The 14,499-nt window shown below is 47.0% G+C and overlaps 1 protein-coding gene across 2 annotated transcripts in view; it reads right to left on the bottom strand.

The window, feature by feature from the left end:
• The window catches only part of ZNF157 (zinc finger protein 157), a 55,241-nt gene extending 48,429 nt beyond the window's left edge, over positions 1 to 6,812 (bottom strand). Inside the window, exons 1-2 of one of the 2 annotated variants that reach the window (XM_054544159.1) lie at positions 6,479 to 6,812; positions 2,260 to 2,448 (exon numbers count right to left, since the gene is read on the bottom strand). In XM_054544159.1, coding sequence (XP_054400134.1) covers positions 2,260 to 2,331 — 72 coding nt within the window. In that variant the 5' untranslated portion in view covers positions 2,332 to 2,448; positions 6,479 to 6,812. The other variant, XM_024240930.2, reaches the window with a different exon arrangement.
• Positions 6,813 to 14,499: the final 7,687 nt, after the last annotated feature.

Here is a 14,499-nt window from a genome sequence, read left to right as displayed (position 1 = left end):
TGACCTCAAGCGATCCTCCCACCTCGGCCTCCCAAAGTGCTGGGATTACAGGCATGAGCCACCGTGCTCCACATGAGCTTTATTTTTTGTAGTAATGAGGTCTCACTTTGTTGCCCAGGCTGGTCTTGAATTCCTGGACTCAAGCAATTCTCCAGCCTCTCCCACCAATAAAGGATATTTTAAAGAATACAAATTCAGGCCGGGCGTGGTGGCTCACACCAATAATCCCAGCACTTTTGGAGGCCAAGGCGGGTGGATCACCTGAGGTCGGGAGTTTGAGACCAGCCTGACCAACACGGAGAAACCTCATCTCTACTAAAAATACAAAATTAGCTGGGTGTAGTGGCATATGCCTGTGATCCCAGCTACTGGGGAGGCTGAGGCAGGAGAATCACTTGAATCCGGGAGGTGGAGGTTGCAGTGAGCCGAGATCACGCCATTGCACTCCAGCCTGTGCAACAAGAGCGAAACTCCATCTCAAAAAAAAAAAAAAAAAGAATACAAATAAATCACAGCCAAATAAAAAGATACATAGGGCAAGGCATGTGGGAAGGGGCCTGGAGTCTTCATGCCCTCTCTGGGTGCACCACCCTCCAGGAACCCCCATGTGTTCGGCTACCCAGAAGCTCTCCAAACTTTATCCTTTTGGGGTTTTAGGGGGGCTTCATTATGTAGGCATGATTGATTAAATCATTTGCCCTTGTGGATGGACTTGACTGTCAGCACCCTCTCCCCTTCAGGTGGTTGGAGAGTCCCAACCCTCTAAACCTACCTTAGTCTTTCTGGTGACCAGCCCCATTCGGAAGCTGCCTAGGGACTGCCAGGCATCAGTCAACTCATTAGCATACAAAAAGACACTTTAGTACTTTAGAGATTCCGAGGATATTAGGAGTTGTTTGCCAGGAAAGACCAATTATATATTTCACAGTATCACGCCCCTACAAAAACCTTACACAAACTATTATAGGATCTTTATTCATAATATCCAACAACTAGAAACAACCAAGATGTCTTTCAACCAGTGAATGGTTAAACTGTTTGGTACATCCATGCCATGGAAAAGTATCAGCAATAAAAGGAATGGGCAGGGCACGGTGGCTCACGCCTGTAATCCCAGCACTTTGGGAGGCTGAGGCAGGTGGATCACGAGGTCAGGAGCTCGAGACCAGCCTGGCCAATATGGTGAAACCCCGTCTCTACTAAAGATACAAAAAATTAGCCAGGTGTGGTGGCATGCACTTGTAATACCAGCTACTCGTGAGGCTGAGGCAGGAGAATAGCTTGAACCCGGGAAGCAGAGGTTGCGGTGAGCCAAGATTGCGCCATTGCACTCCAGCCTGGGTGACAGGGCGAGAGTCTGTCTCAAAAAAAAAAAAAAAAGGAATGAACTATTGATATACTGTTAGCTATTGATATCTCCACAGAATCTTGCTGAATGACGAAAGCCAGTCCCAAAAGATACATACTGTACAATCCGATTAATACAACAGTCTCTCTTTTTTGTCCTTTTTTTTTCCTTTTTGTGGAGAACAGGGTCTCACTATATTGCCCAGGCAGGTCTCAAACGCCTAGGCTCAAACTATCCTCCTGCTTCTGCCTCCCTAAGAGCTGGGATTACAGGCATGAGCCGCCATGCTCGGCAAATAAAACATATATTTTTTTTTGAGACAGGGTCTCACTCTGTCACCCAGGCAGAGTGCAGTGGCGTGATATTGGCTTACTGCAACCTCCGCCTCCGGGTTCAAGTGATTTTCCAGCCTCAACCTTCCGAGTAGCTGGGAGTACAGGTGCGCGCCACAACACCTGGTTAATTTTTGTATTTTTAGTACAAACAGGGTTTCACTATGTTGGCCAGGCTGGTCTCAAACTCCTGGCCGCAAGTGATCCACCTGCCTCGGCCTCCCAAAGTGCTGGGATTACAGGTGACAGGCATGAGCCACCACGTCCAGCCACAACATTCTTGAAATGAAAAAATTATAGTATTGGAGAACAGATTAGTGGTGCCCCAGGGTTAAGAAGGGAGTGATGGAGGAAGTGAAGTGGTTGTGTCTATTTAATGACAACATGGGGGATCCTTGTGGGGATGGAAATGCTCTGCATGTCAATATCCTGGGTATTACGAGATTTTACTACTGGGGACAAAAACTAGGTAAATGGTACATTGCATTTGAATCTACAATTATCTCAAAATATAAATTTAACTAAAAATAAATAAAAAAATAAAGAACATATAGAAAAAAATAGGATCCTCCTCCTTACCTCAAAAGATCTGCCAGGTTCTCCCGGAATCAGGGCAGGGAATCTCTGGGGTGATGTCCCATTAGCTGGCATGTTCACCCTGGGCCTCAGCCCACCTTCCGTGCTGGACAGCTGTCTGTGTGTAGAGAGGGTCCTGCAGCCTCCAGTAAGGGGTAAGGCTCAATGGCTCCACAGAGACACCAAGAAATCCTAAAAGGACAGTATCCGTATCATCAGTGTCATCCCATATTCATGCCACAATGTTCAGCATCCCCAGAGCATGAGTCAAGGTGGATTACAAAATGATCAAATTTGGAGCCAGATTAATGAGCTTGGGGTCCCTTCTTGAGTGGCTCTACCAGGTGCTTCACTCGCTACTCAGCCAGCCTACACCTCAGTTCAAGTTCAAGGCAGATCTGGGTTTAGGAGAAGTAGAACTGGGGCAGTGCTTAAGGGTGCTTAAGGGTGCTTAAGGCCCATGGGGTGGGCAGGTAATGGACAGGTTCAAGGGGACCTGGTGGGTGACTGTGAGGGCAGGAAACCTGGAAAGCTGATAATCTAAATGAAAGGAAATCGGCCGGTCCTTTCTTCTGCCGTCTTTTGTTTTCTTCCACTCTTAGATGAAATATCCCTCTTAAATTCTTTTACTGGGAAGCTTTTAGCCTCTTCTTTCCAGAAAAAAATGGTTCAATCTTAATAATGTTATGTATTTTTTCTTTTTTCTTTTTCTTTTTTTTTTTTTTTGAGATGGAGTTTCGCTCTTGTCGCCCAGGTTGCAGTGGAATGGTGCGATCTCGGCTCACAACAACCTCCGCCTCCCAGGTTTAAGCGATTCTTCTGCCTCAGCCTCCCTAGTGGCTGGGATTACAGGCGCCCGCCACCACGCCCAGCTAATGTTTGTATTTTTAGTAGAGACGGGTTTTCACTATGTTGGTCAGGCTGGTCGCGAACTCCTGACCTCAAGTGATCCTCCCGCCTCAGCCTCCCAAAGCGCCAAAGTGCTGGGATTACAGGCGTGAGCCACCGCACCCGGCCTAATGTTATGTATTACATCAACAAATTACAGGGGGAAACACTCTGCTGTTAACTTACACCAAAAAAGCATCCAACGCAATTCAGCAGCCATTACTAATATAAGCTCAAACTAAAATCAGGGAAAAAGTAAATCACTTAAATGCCACAAAAATCAATTATGAAACATAACCCTGAAACACCATGCTAAAAAGTAAAATGATGAAGCTATTGCCGTAAAATTAGTACTGTCTGCTATAACCCAAAATTGTTTTGTGGGCTCTAGCTCACACAAGAGAAGATGAAATAGAGTGGGCTGGGCACAGTGGCTCATGCCTGTAATCTCAGAACTTTGGGAGGCTGAGACAGGAGGGTTGCTTGAGTCCAGGAGTTTGAAACCAGCCTTGGCAACAAAGTGAGACGCTGTCTTTACAAGAAAGAAAATAATCCGAGTGTGGTGGTCCACACCTGTAGTGCCAGCTACTAAGGAAGCTGAAGCAGAAGGATAGCTTAAGCCTGAGAGGTGGAGGCTGCAGTGACCTGTGATGGCGGCACTGCACTCCAGCCTGGGTGACAGAGCAAGACTTTGTGAAAGAAAGAAAGAAAGAAAGAGAGAGAGAGAGAAAGAAAGGAAAGAAAGAAAGAGAAAGAAAGAAAGAAAGATGGAAGGAAGGAAGGAAGGAGAGAGAGAGAGAAAGAAAGAAAGAAAAAGAAAGAGAAAAGAAAAGAAATAAATAATCAGGCTAGGTGCAGTGGCTCACGGCTTTAATCCCAACACTTTGGGAGGCCGAGGCAAGAGGATCCCTTGAGCCCAGGTGTTCAAAACTAACCTGGACAACATGGCAAAACCCAGTATCCTTAAAAAACAAACAAACAAACAAAAACACACACACAGAGTTGCAGTGAGTTGAGATCACTCCACTACACTCCAGCCTAGGCGACAGAGTGACACTTTGTTTCTATTAAAGAAAAAAAAAAAAAAGAGGCCGGAGGAGGTGGCTCACGCCTGTAATCCCAGCACTTTGGTAGGCCAAGGCAGGCTGATCACCTGAGGTCAGCAGGTCAGGAGTTCGAGACCACGGTGAAACCCCGTGTCTACTAAAAACACAAAAATTAGCTGGACATGGTGGCACACACCTGTAATCCCAGCTACTCGGGAGACTGAGGCAGGAAAATTGCTTGAACTGCAGTGAGCCGAGATCGTGCCATTGCACTTCAGCCTGGGCGACAGAGCAAGACTTCACCCCAAAAACAAAACAAAACAAAACAAAAAAAGAAAGAAAAAGAAAAAGAAAAAAAGGCAGAAACAAAAAAGAAAATAATAATTAGGGTGAACATGAACAGTGGGAAGAAATGAAAATGAAAATGTAGCTTTCTATCCAATAAGATGATTTTATACATAGAAAACCTACCAGACTGCTAAAAGACTACTAAAATTAATAGGGTATAATATAATGTAAGGGGCTGGATACAAGGTAAAATTATAAAAGCAGATAGGTTTTTTTTTTTTTTTGAGATGGAGTCTCACTCTGCCGCCCAGGCTGGAGTGCAGTGGCACGATCTCGGCTCACTGCAACCTCTGCCTGGGCTAAAGCGATTCTGAGATTCTGCTGCCTCAGCCTCCTGAGTAGCTGGAGTCACAGGCGTGCGCCACCACTCCCGGCTAATATTTGTATTTTTAGTAGAGATGGGGTTTCACCATGTTGGTCAGGCTGATCTCAGACTCCAGACCTCGTGATCCTCCCACCTCGGCCTCCCAAAGTGCAGGGATTATAGGCATGAGCCGCCGCGCCTGGCCAAAAGCAGATAGTTTCTCTGTATAATAACAATGAGGCAATGGAAACAAAATTGCATAAATAATGATAGCAAAAACTATATAAAATACGTAAGTGTAAGTACAACTTTTTTTTTTTTGAGACAAGGTCTCCCTCTGTCACCCAAGCTGGAGTGCAGGGGTGCAATCACGGCTTTCGGAATCAGGTGATCCTCCCACCTCAGCTTCCGGAGTAGCTGGGACTACAGGAATGCTCCACCACGCCCAGCTAATTTTTCTTACTTTCTTTTTTTTTTTTTTTTTTTTTTTTGTGCAGACAGGGTTCTCCCTGCGTTGCCCAGGCCGGTCTCGACTCCTGGACTCAACCGATCGCCCTCCTCGGCCTTCCAAAGTGCTGGGATTACAGGGGTAAGCCACCGCGCCCAGCCAGAATAAACATTTTAAGGAGGTGGGCCTATACGATTACAAAAGAAAAAAAATTTTGACAAATATAAAATAGTCGGCCTGGGGCAGTGGCTCACGCCTGTAATCCCAGCACTTTCGGAGGCCGAGGCGAGTGGATCGTTTGAATCCAGGAGTTCGAGACCAGCCTGGGCAACATGGCAAGACCGCCATCTCCACTAAAAATATAAAAATTAGCTGGGCGTGGTGGCGCGTGCCAGTAATCCCAGCGACTCGGGAGGCCGAGGCACGAGAATCGCTGGAAACTGGGAGGCGGAAGTTGTAGTGAGTGGAGATCGCGCCACTGCCCTCCAGCCTGGGCGACAGAGCGAGACTCCGTCAAAAAAAGAAAGAAAGAAAGAAAGAAAAGATGGTGTATACAAAATATTCTTGATTGCAGCTAAAGAGATTCTTAAGGAAAAACGCATGCTCTTAAAATTTTTTTTAACAAAGAAAGGCTGAGCATTAATGAATTAACATCCAATTTAAGAAGTTAGAGAAAACAGTACAGATAAGAGCAGAAATGAAAGAAATAGAAAACGAAGGTACATCAGAAGAGATCTGTGATCAGAGGAGCAACAAGGTCAAAAGTTGTTTTTTTGGAAAGGCTAATGAAATTAGCAAACCTCTGGGAATACTGATAAAGGAAAAACCTAAAGCGCACACTATTAAGGCTGGACATCAAGACACAGCAGGGAATCTAAAACCTGACTACTCCAGAGGCCCTCATCCCTGACGCTCATAGATTCCCATTCATTAGGTTCTTTATTTCCCCACCAATTGACACCACAACTGCCAATGCATCATCCCCCGAAGGCAACAAAGCCTCAAAATCACCTGAGCGACTATCACGCCATAAAACCTCATGCACTGCATTTAGCGTCGCGCGCCAAGAAGACTTAAACGGCCTCTGAGGGGGATTTCCGTTTCCTGTCCTCACCCCTGACACTGCACCTTCTAGGGCTGTTGATTTTGCACACGATCATTAGGACTGAGAGGTTGTAGTCTACTCACTGAACACAGCGCTGTTACGGATCAGCGGAGACTTGGTCCATGAGTGGCGTTGTCAGGCGAGGAATATGGCTGCGCTATGTCGTGTCTCATGGGAGCCGCCATCTTAACACCCATCCGTACAGTGGGCTGTTCCACAGAAGGCGGGGGCGAGAGGGCGTTCACGGGTAGAACCCTCTAAGGGCAAGATTCTGGGAGAAGCTGATCTTTGGAACTCGGTTCTATAAGTTTGGGCAAAGTTTAAAGAAGCAGAGGTGCGCCCCCTACCCAGGGAGGAGGGGGGCGTGTTCTGATGTTCAAGGGAGACACCACTGGGCAAGAGGGGGAAGAAGTCAAGGTGGTACAATCCCCCCCTTGGAGATACCACTGGGAAGAGGGGGAGAAATCAGGTTAACACAGGTGCCCGTCGTGGGCGATACCACTGGAGAAGAGGGGAAAGGAGTCAGGGTGTACAATCTCTCGATGTGCTGCAGTTACCATGGAGAAGACTTGAATTCCCCCCATCTCCGTTACCCTCCTTGCCCCACTACAATGATAGTAGTTAGGAATAATAATAATAGCCTTTGATATGGACAACCAATGGTTTTTTTTTCCTTTTTTTTTTTTGAGTTTCACTCTTGTTGCCCAGGCTGGAGTGCAATGGCACGGTCTCGGCTCTCCACAACCTCCGCCTCCTGGGTTCAAGCGATTCTCCTGCCTCAGCCTCCCGAGTAGCTGGGATTATAGGCATGCTCCGCCACGCCCGGCTAATTTTGTATTTTTAGTAGAGACGGGGTTTCTCCATGTTGGTCAGGCTGGTCTTGAACTCCCGACCTCAGGTGATTTGCCTGCCTCAGCCTCCCAAAGTGCTGGGATTATAGGCGTGAGCCACCGCGCCTGGCCATGGACAACTAATTTTTTCAGCAAATTATCAATAGAAAAATGCTTAGAGGCCAGGCACAGTGGTTCATACCTCTAATCCCAGCACTTTGGGAGGCTGAGGTGGGCGGATCACTTGAGATCCACAGTTCGAGACTAGCCTGGGCAACATGATGAAACTCGTCTCTACTAAAAATACAAAAATTAGCCGGGTGTGGTGGCACACGCCTGTAGTCCTAGCTACTCAAGAGGCTGAGGTGGGAGGATCGCTTCAGCCCAGGAGTTAGAGGCTGCAGTGAGTTATGATTGCACCACTGCACTCCAGCCTGGGTGACAGAGTGAGACCCCATTTCAATGTATTTTAAAAAAAGAAAAATGCTTAGAAAACAGCCAGGTGCGGCGGCTCATGCCTGTAATCCCAACACTTTGGGAAGGGGGTGCAGGAGGATCGCTTGAGGTCAGGAGTTCAGGACCAGCCTCGGCAAAATGGCAAAACCCTTCTCTACCAAAAATACAAAACTTAACGGGTGTGGTGGTGTGCATCTGTAGTCTCAGCTACTCAGGACGCTGAGGTGGGAAGATGGCTTGAACCCGGGAGGCAGTGATTGCAAGTGAGCAGAGATCGCACCACAGCACTCCACCCTGGTCAACCGAGTGATACCCTGTCTAAAAGAGAAAGAAAAGGAGAGGAGAGGGGAGGGGAGGGGAGGGGGCCTGGTGCCGTGGCTCACACCTGTAATCCCAATACTTTGGGAGGCCAAAGTGGGTGGATCACCTGAGGTCAGGAGTTCGAGACCAACCTGGCTAACACGGTGAAACTCCATCTCTTGTATTAGTAAAATACAAAAATTGGTCGGGCATAGTGGTGCATGCCTGTAGTCCCAGTGACTCAGGAGTCTGAGACAGGAGAATAGCTTGAACCCGGGAGGTGGAGGTTGCAGTTAGCCGAGATCACATCACTGCACTCCAGCCTGGGTGAAAGAGCGAGACTCCATCTCAAACAAACAAAAAATGTTATTGATCTTGGCTGGGTGCGATAGTCCACGCCTGCAATCCCAGAATTTGGGGGAAGGCCGAGGTGGGCAGATCACTTGAGACCAGCCTGGGCAACATAGTGAGACCTCATCTCTGCAAAAAATAAACAAAATTAGTTGCGCATGGTGACACGCACCTGTAGTCCCAGCTACTCAGGAGGTGAGGAAGTGGGAGGATCTCTTGAGCCTGGGAGGTCCAGACTGCAGTGAGCCATGATCGCACCACTGCACTGCAGCCTGAGGAACGGAGCGAAACACTGTCTCAATCAATCAAATGGTATTGATCTTGATTACTGAGTTTTTTTTAGTACCCCCTTATATTTTACACTTAAGGTGAATGCCTCCCTCACCTTACCCTAGTCCTAGCCCTGCAGAGAAAACTTGTTCTCTAAAATCATAGACTATCGGAAATTTTCCTGTTTGAAATAATCTCAATAAGAATAAAACCTCCTACTCTTCCCTGGAGGATCTAAGTTACTTTGACACAGAGAAACAGCCTTGATTTCTGACCCAGGTGCAGAGCTTCAGATAATGGGTATCTGAAGCCAAAACTTCACATCTATGTTTAGTGTTTATTTTTTTCTTTTCTTTTTCTCTTTTCTTTTTTTTCTGAGATAGGGTCTCACTCTGTCACCCAGGCTGAAGTGCAGTGGCATGATCACAGCTCACTGCAGCCTCAACCTCCTAGGCTCAAGTGATCCTCCCACCTCAGCCTCCCAAGTAGCTGACAGACTACAGGCACACGCCACAACACCCGGCTACCTTTGTTCATTTTTTGTAAAGACAAGATATTACTGTGTTGCCCAGGCTGGTCTTGAACTCTTGGGCTCAAGGGATTCACCCACCTCAAGTGCTAGGATTACAGGCCTGAGCCACTGCACACAGCCTATCTTTTGTGTGTGTGTGTGTGTGTGTGTGTGTGTGTGTGTGTGTGTTTTGAGACACAGTCTCGCTCTGTTGCCCAGGCTGGAGTGCAGTGTGTGATCTCCACTCACTGCAACCTCCGCCTCCCGGGTTCATGCAATTCTCCTGCCTCAGCCTCCCAAGTAGCTGGGATTACAGGCATGTGCCACCACACTCAGCTAATTTTTGTATTTTTAGTAGAGACAGGGTTTCATCATGTTGGCCAGGCTGGTCTCGAACTGCTAACCTCAGGTGATCCAACTGCCTCAGCCTCCCAAAGTGCTGGGATTACAGGCGTGAGCCACTGCACCCAGCTTCTTTTGTGTTTCTAAAGAAAAAGGACCCTAAGTCTGCTTCACAGTCTGAACCTAATGTTAATTCTTTCCCATACCAACCTCCTTTGCTTTTGGGCTTGTCAAAACACTGCTTCATTTAAACTTTACCTAAACTCCACTCCTATATCCTATACTAATCCCATTTCTTCCTTTGTTCATTGACACTAAGGTGATCAACCAATCCTGTTTGCCCAGGAATAGGGTTTACTGGGACAAGGGCATTCAGTACTAAAAGCAGGAAAGTCCTAGGCAAACTGGAACAAGTTGAGTTACCTTAGGTGAGACATCCCCACAGTTCCTGTGGGGTGTGGTCTTCCTTGCCACAGCAGGTTAATAAACCCATCTCTTTCGGGACTATGGATGTGACCTTGGTAGTCTTTATCAAGGCCATTAATGTTGGAAGAGTTCACAGAGGTGAAGTTTGAGATCAGTCCTAGTATATGCATTGACGGTGGAAAAATGAATAGGCCTGATTCAGGCTCCAGGTCAGCGGGGCATTGCTGGGGGAATAGTTAAAGGCTGAATGCTAAGCTATACCAGAAAGGCATTGATGGTGGAAGAGTTATCAGAGCACTAGATTGAGGTCAGACTAAATACTGCTGGGAAGCCGGGCGTGGTGGCTCACGCCTGTAGCAGCCTGGCCAACATGGTGAAACCCTGTCTCTACCAAAAATACAAAAATTAGCTGGATGTGGTGGCTCACGCCTGTAATCTCAGCTACTCGGGAAGCTGAGACAGGAGAATCGCTTGAACCCGGGAGGCAGAGGTTGCAGTGAGCTGAGATCGCGCCACTGCACACCAGCCTGGGCGATAGAGTGAGACTGTCTCAAAAAAAAAAAAAAAAGATGGGGTTTAAAGTTGGTCCAGAAGTGGTGAAAATGTTAACAGGGGCCCAGATTTTAGATTTTGACAAGAGAATTATTGACGGTGGATTAGATAACAGATGACCAAGTTCGAGGTCCAGCCAGATGAGCAGTGGTGGCAGCAGAGTTCATAGAAACCAGCAGTTTGAGATTTCTTGTCTAGACCAAATCTGGGGAGTTGTAGACAGATGGTGCAGCTGACCAGTGGCTGCATCGGGGAGGTGGGATCTGGTTTCTGGTGGCCAATGGAATGAAGTAGCAGCCTGTTCTAGGGAGAAGCCCCTGTTGCTATGTGCAGGGTGAAAGGGACCTGAGTTGCTATAAATAGTTAGCCAATGAATGCACGAGAAGATGGGCTTTAGTCTCTTCAGCCTATGGCAGTCATGGTAAACTGTTACTAGGTAGTAACTAACCCCGTTGCCATGTGAAGTGAGGCAGCCAAAGCCTAGCTTGAGAAGCTGTGGACAGAAGGCGCAGTTAGCTAATGGCTGAATATAAGAAACAGGCTCTGGTCTCCCAGGTCAATATGAGGCTGCCTGATCTGTAAATTAGCAGAAGTCCCCATTGTCCAGTGCAAGGAAGGGTCAGGACGAACATAGCCTGACGGGGGTGCAGGTAAATAGCACAGCTGGAGGTAGTCGAAGTGGGTAGGGGCACAGCCCGAGGTTGCTTTGGAGAGATGGCGCAGCTAGCCAATGGCTCTGCGTGGGAGGCAAGCTTTAGTCTCCATGGCCAACGAAATGCGAACATCCTTGTCACTAGGCGAAATAATTTTGCGGTTCAAATTACATCATTAAGAATGAAGCATCTTAATGCCTGAGAGACTAAATCACTTTGACACAGAACAGCAGCCTCAATTTCCAACCCAAGTGGAAGACTGGGAGGAGATGTAACATGAGAGGTTGCAGACAGATGACACAAAAAGGAAAATAAATAAGTTAAATTAACTTTAATAACATACTTTGTTTGAACTACATTAACCAAACATTCTTATTTCAACAGGTAATACATTTTTAAAATTACCTAGATTTTTGGCATTCTTTTTGTGGTAATAAGACTGTGAAATCAGATGTGTATTTTACACTGACAGCACATCTCAATTTTGAAAGTTAAATTTTCATCAGAAATACTTGATTTGTACTTAGATTTCACAAAATTTAGTTGAAAACATAGGTTAACATTCCTGGCGTGGTGGCACACACCTGGAATCCCAGCATTTTGGAAGGCCGAGGTGGGTGGATCACCTGAGGTCAGGAGTTTGAGACCAGCCTGGCCAACATGGAGAAACCCCGTGTCTACTAAAAATACAAAAAATTAGCCGGGTGTGGTGGCATGTGCCTGGGAGTTTAAGGCAGGAGAATCGCTTAAACCCGGGAGGTGGAGGTTGCAGTGAGCCAAGATCACGCCATTGTACTCTGGCCTGGCAACAAGAGCGAAACTCTGTCTCAAAAAACAAAAACAAAAATATTCACAAGTGGCCAGGCACAGTGGCTTATGCCTGTAATCCCAGTACTTGGGGAGGCCAAGGAGGGAGGATTACTTAAGGCCAGGAGTTCCAGACTAGCCTGGGCAACACAGTGAGACCCTGTCTCTACAAAAACTAAACAAAATTAGCTAGTCATCGTGGTGCTCCCCTGTGGTCCCAGCTACTCAGGAGGCTGAGGAGGGAAGATGGCTTATGACCAGAGGTTCCAGGCTGCAGTGAGCTATGATTGTGCCACCATACTCCAGCCTGGGCAACAAAGACAGATCCTGTCTCTAGAAATAAATAAACAAACAAACAACAACAAATTCACAAGTCATTCCAAATATACTTTAAAAGTTTTCCAATAATTGAATTATCTATTTTATTGTGTGTGTGTTAATTTTATTTATTTTTTACTTTTGTGGGTACATAGTGGGTGTGTGAGTATCTAATTTAAATGTTAACTAAAATGAATAAATTTAAAAATTCAGTTCTTCAATCTGATTAACCTCATAGTTTTTGTTTTGTTTTGTTTTGAAACAGGGTGTTGCTTTGTCTCCCAGGCTGGAGGGCAGTGGTACAATCATAGCTCACTGCAGCCTCGATCTCCTGGGCTCAAACAATCCTTCTGCTTCAGCCTCCCAAAATGCTGAGATTACAGGCATGACCACTGTACCTGGCCTCATTAGCCTCAAGTGCTCAATAACCATGTGGCTATTTCGGCCTTATCTGATGGCACAATTCTAGACAACATGACATTTTTTTTGAGACAGGGTTTCACTCTGTCACCCAGGCTGGAGTGCAGTGACATGACCACAGCTCACTGCATCCTTGACCTCCCAGGCTCAGATGATCCTCCCATCTCAGCCTCCTGAGTAGCTGCTACTACAGGCGCAAGTCACCACACCCCAGCTAATTTTTGTAGAGACAGAGTTTTGCCACGTTGCCCAGGCTTGTCTCAAACTCCTGGGCTCAAGTGATCCTCCCATATTGGCCTCCCAAAGTGCCAGGATTACAGGGGTGAGGCACCGCACCCAGCCTCAATAACATGCCATTGATGGTGATGGAGCTGAGTGATATTGTGGAATATTTATTTGGTTTTGTCCTAGTTTCCAGACAAATGGCTCCAAAAACCCTTGGAATATCCAGAATGATAAGAGTGTCTTTTGCTTGTTAATGAGACGACTGGTGGCTGGGGGCCTCTAGATAGCTTCAGGTTGGGGGCTGAGCAACTAAATAGGGAGTTGGGACTTTAAGCCCCACCCCCAACCTCCTGGGAGGGGAGAGTGGCTGAAGATTGACTTGATCACTAATGGCCAATGGTTTAACCAATCATGTCTAGGTAATGAAGCCTCCATAAAAAACCAAAAGCCCCATTGGTGGTGGCTCATGCCTGTAATCCAAACACTTTGTGAGGTCGAGGTGGGAGGATTGCTTGAGCCTTGGAGTTCAAGACTAGCCTGGGGCCGGGCGTGGTGGCTCACACCTATAATCCCAGCACTTTGGGAGACTGAGGTAGATGGCTCACTTAAGGTCAGGAGTCAAGACCCGCCAGGCCAACAGGGTGAAACTCCATCTCTACTAAAAATACAAAAATTAGCCAGGTGAGGTGGCTCATGCCTGTAGTCCCAGCTACTCAGGAGGCTGAGGCAGGAGGATCGCTTGAACCTGGGAGGTGGAGGCTGCAGTGAGCCGAGATAGCGCCACTGCACTCCAGTCTGGGAAAAAGAGAGACTCCATCAAAAAAAAAAAAAAAAAAGAAGAAGCAGCAGAAGCATAGGTCACAACCTGTGCTTGCCATTGGCATCTGAAGTTGGGGGAGGTCTTGTGGTACTGAGCCCATGGTACTAAGACCGTCACCTGATGGTCACCTGACATTGCTGGTCATAGGTGTGGGAGGAAAGCCCTCTCCTGCCCTGCTTATGCCTAACTAGCTGCCTACTATAACTCTAGGGGGTCTGACTTCCAGGTAGGTAATGTTAGAATGGAATTGAATTAGAGGACACCGAACTGGTGTTTGCTGGAGAATGTGCCAGAAATTTGCTGAGGGGCGGGGGGCACTAGGGAACCTCCACACATCTGGTATCAGAAGTGCTGAGTGAGAGTAGAGTGTAGGAAAAGCAGACCAGTCAGCCACTGTGACTGGTCCTGTAATCCCAGCACTTTGGGAAGCTGAAACAGGAGGATCACTTGAGGCCAGGAGTTTGAGACCAGCCTGGGCAACATAGTGAGACCCCCATCTGATATGGTTTGGATCTGTGTCCTCTCCCAAATCTCATGTTGAATTGTAATCCCCAAAGTTGGAGGTGGGGCCTGGTGGGAGGTGATTGGATCATAGGGATGTTCCTTCATGAGTGGTTTAACATCATCCTTTTGGTGCTGTTCTCTGGATAGTGAGTGAGTGAGTTATGAAAAGATCCGGTTATTTAAAAGTATGTAGCACCTCCCCCTCTCTCTTCCTGCTGCAGCCATGTAAGTCGTGCCTGCTTCCTCTTCACCTTCTGTCATGATTGTAATTTTCCTGAGGCCTCCTCAGAAGCTGAGCAGATGCCAGCACCATGCTTCC

Source organism: Pongo abelii, chromosome X (assembly GCF_028885655.2).
Source record: "Pongo abelii isolate AG06213 chromosome X, NHGRI_mPonAbe1-v2.0_pri, whole genome shotgun sequence".
In the NCBI taxonomy this organism is placed as follows: Eukaryota; Metazoa; Chordata; class Mammalia; order Primates; family Hominidae; genus Pongo; species Pongo abelii.
The sequence above is the reverse complement of the archived record's forward strand: the minus strand, read 5'-3'. Positions and strand labels throughout refer to the sequence as shown.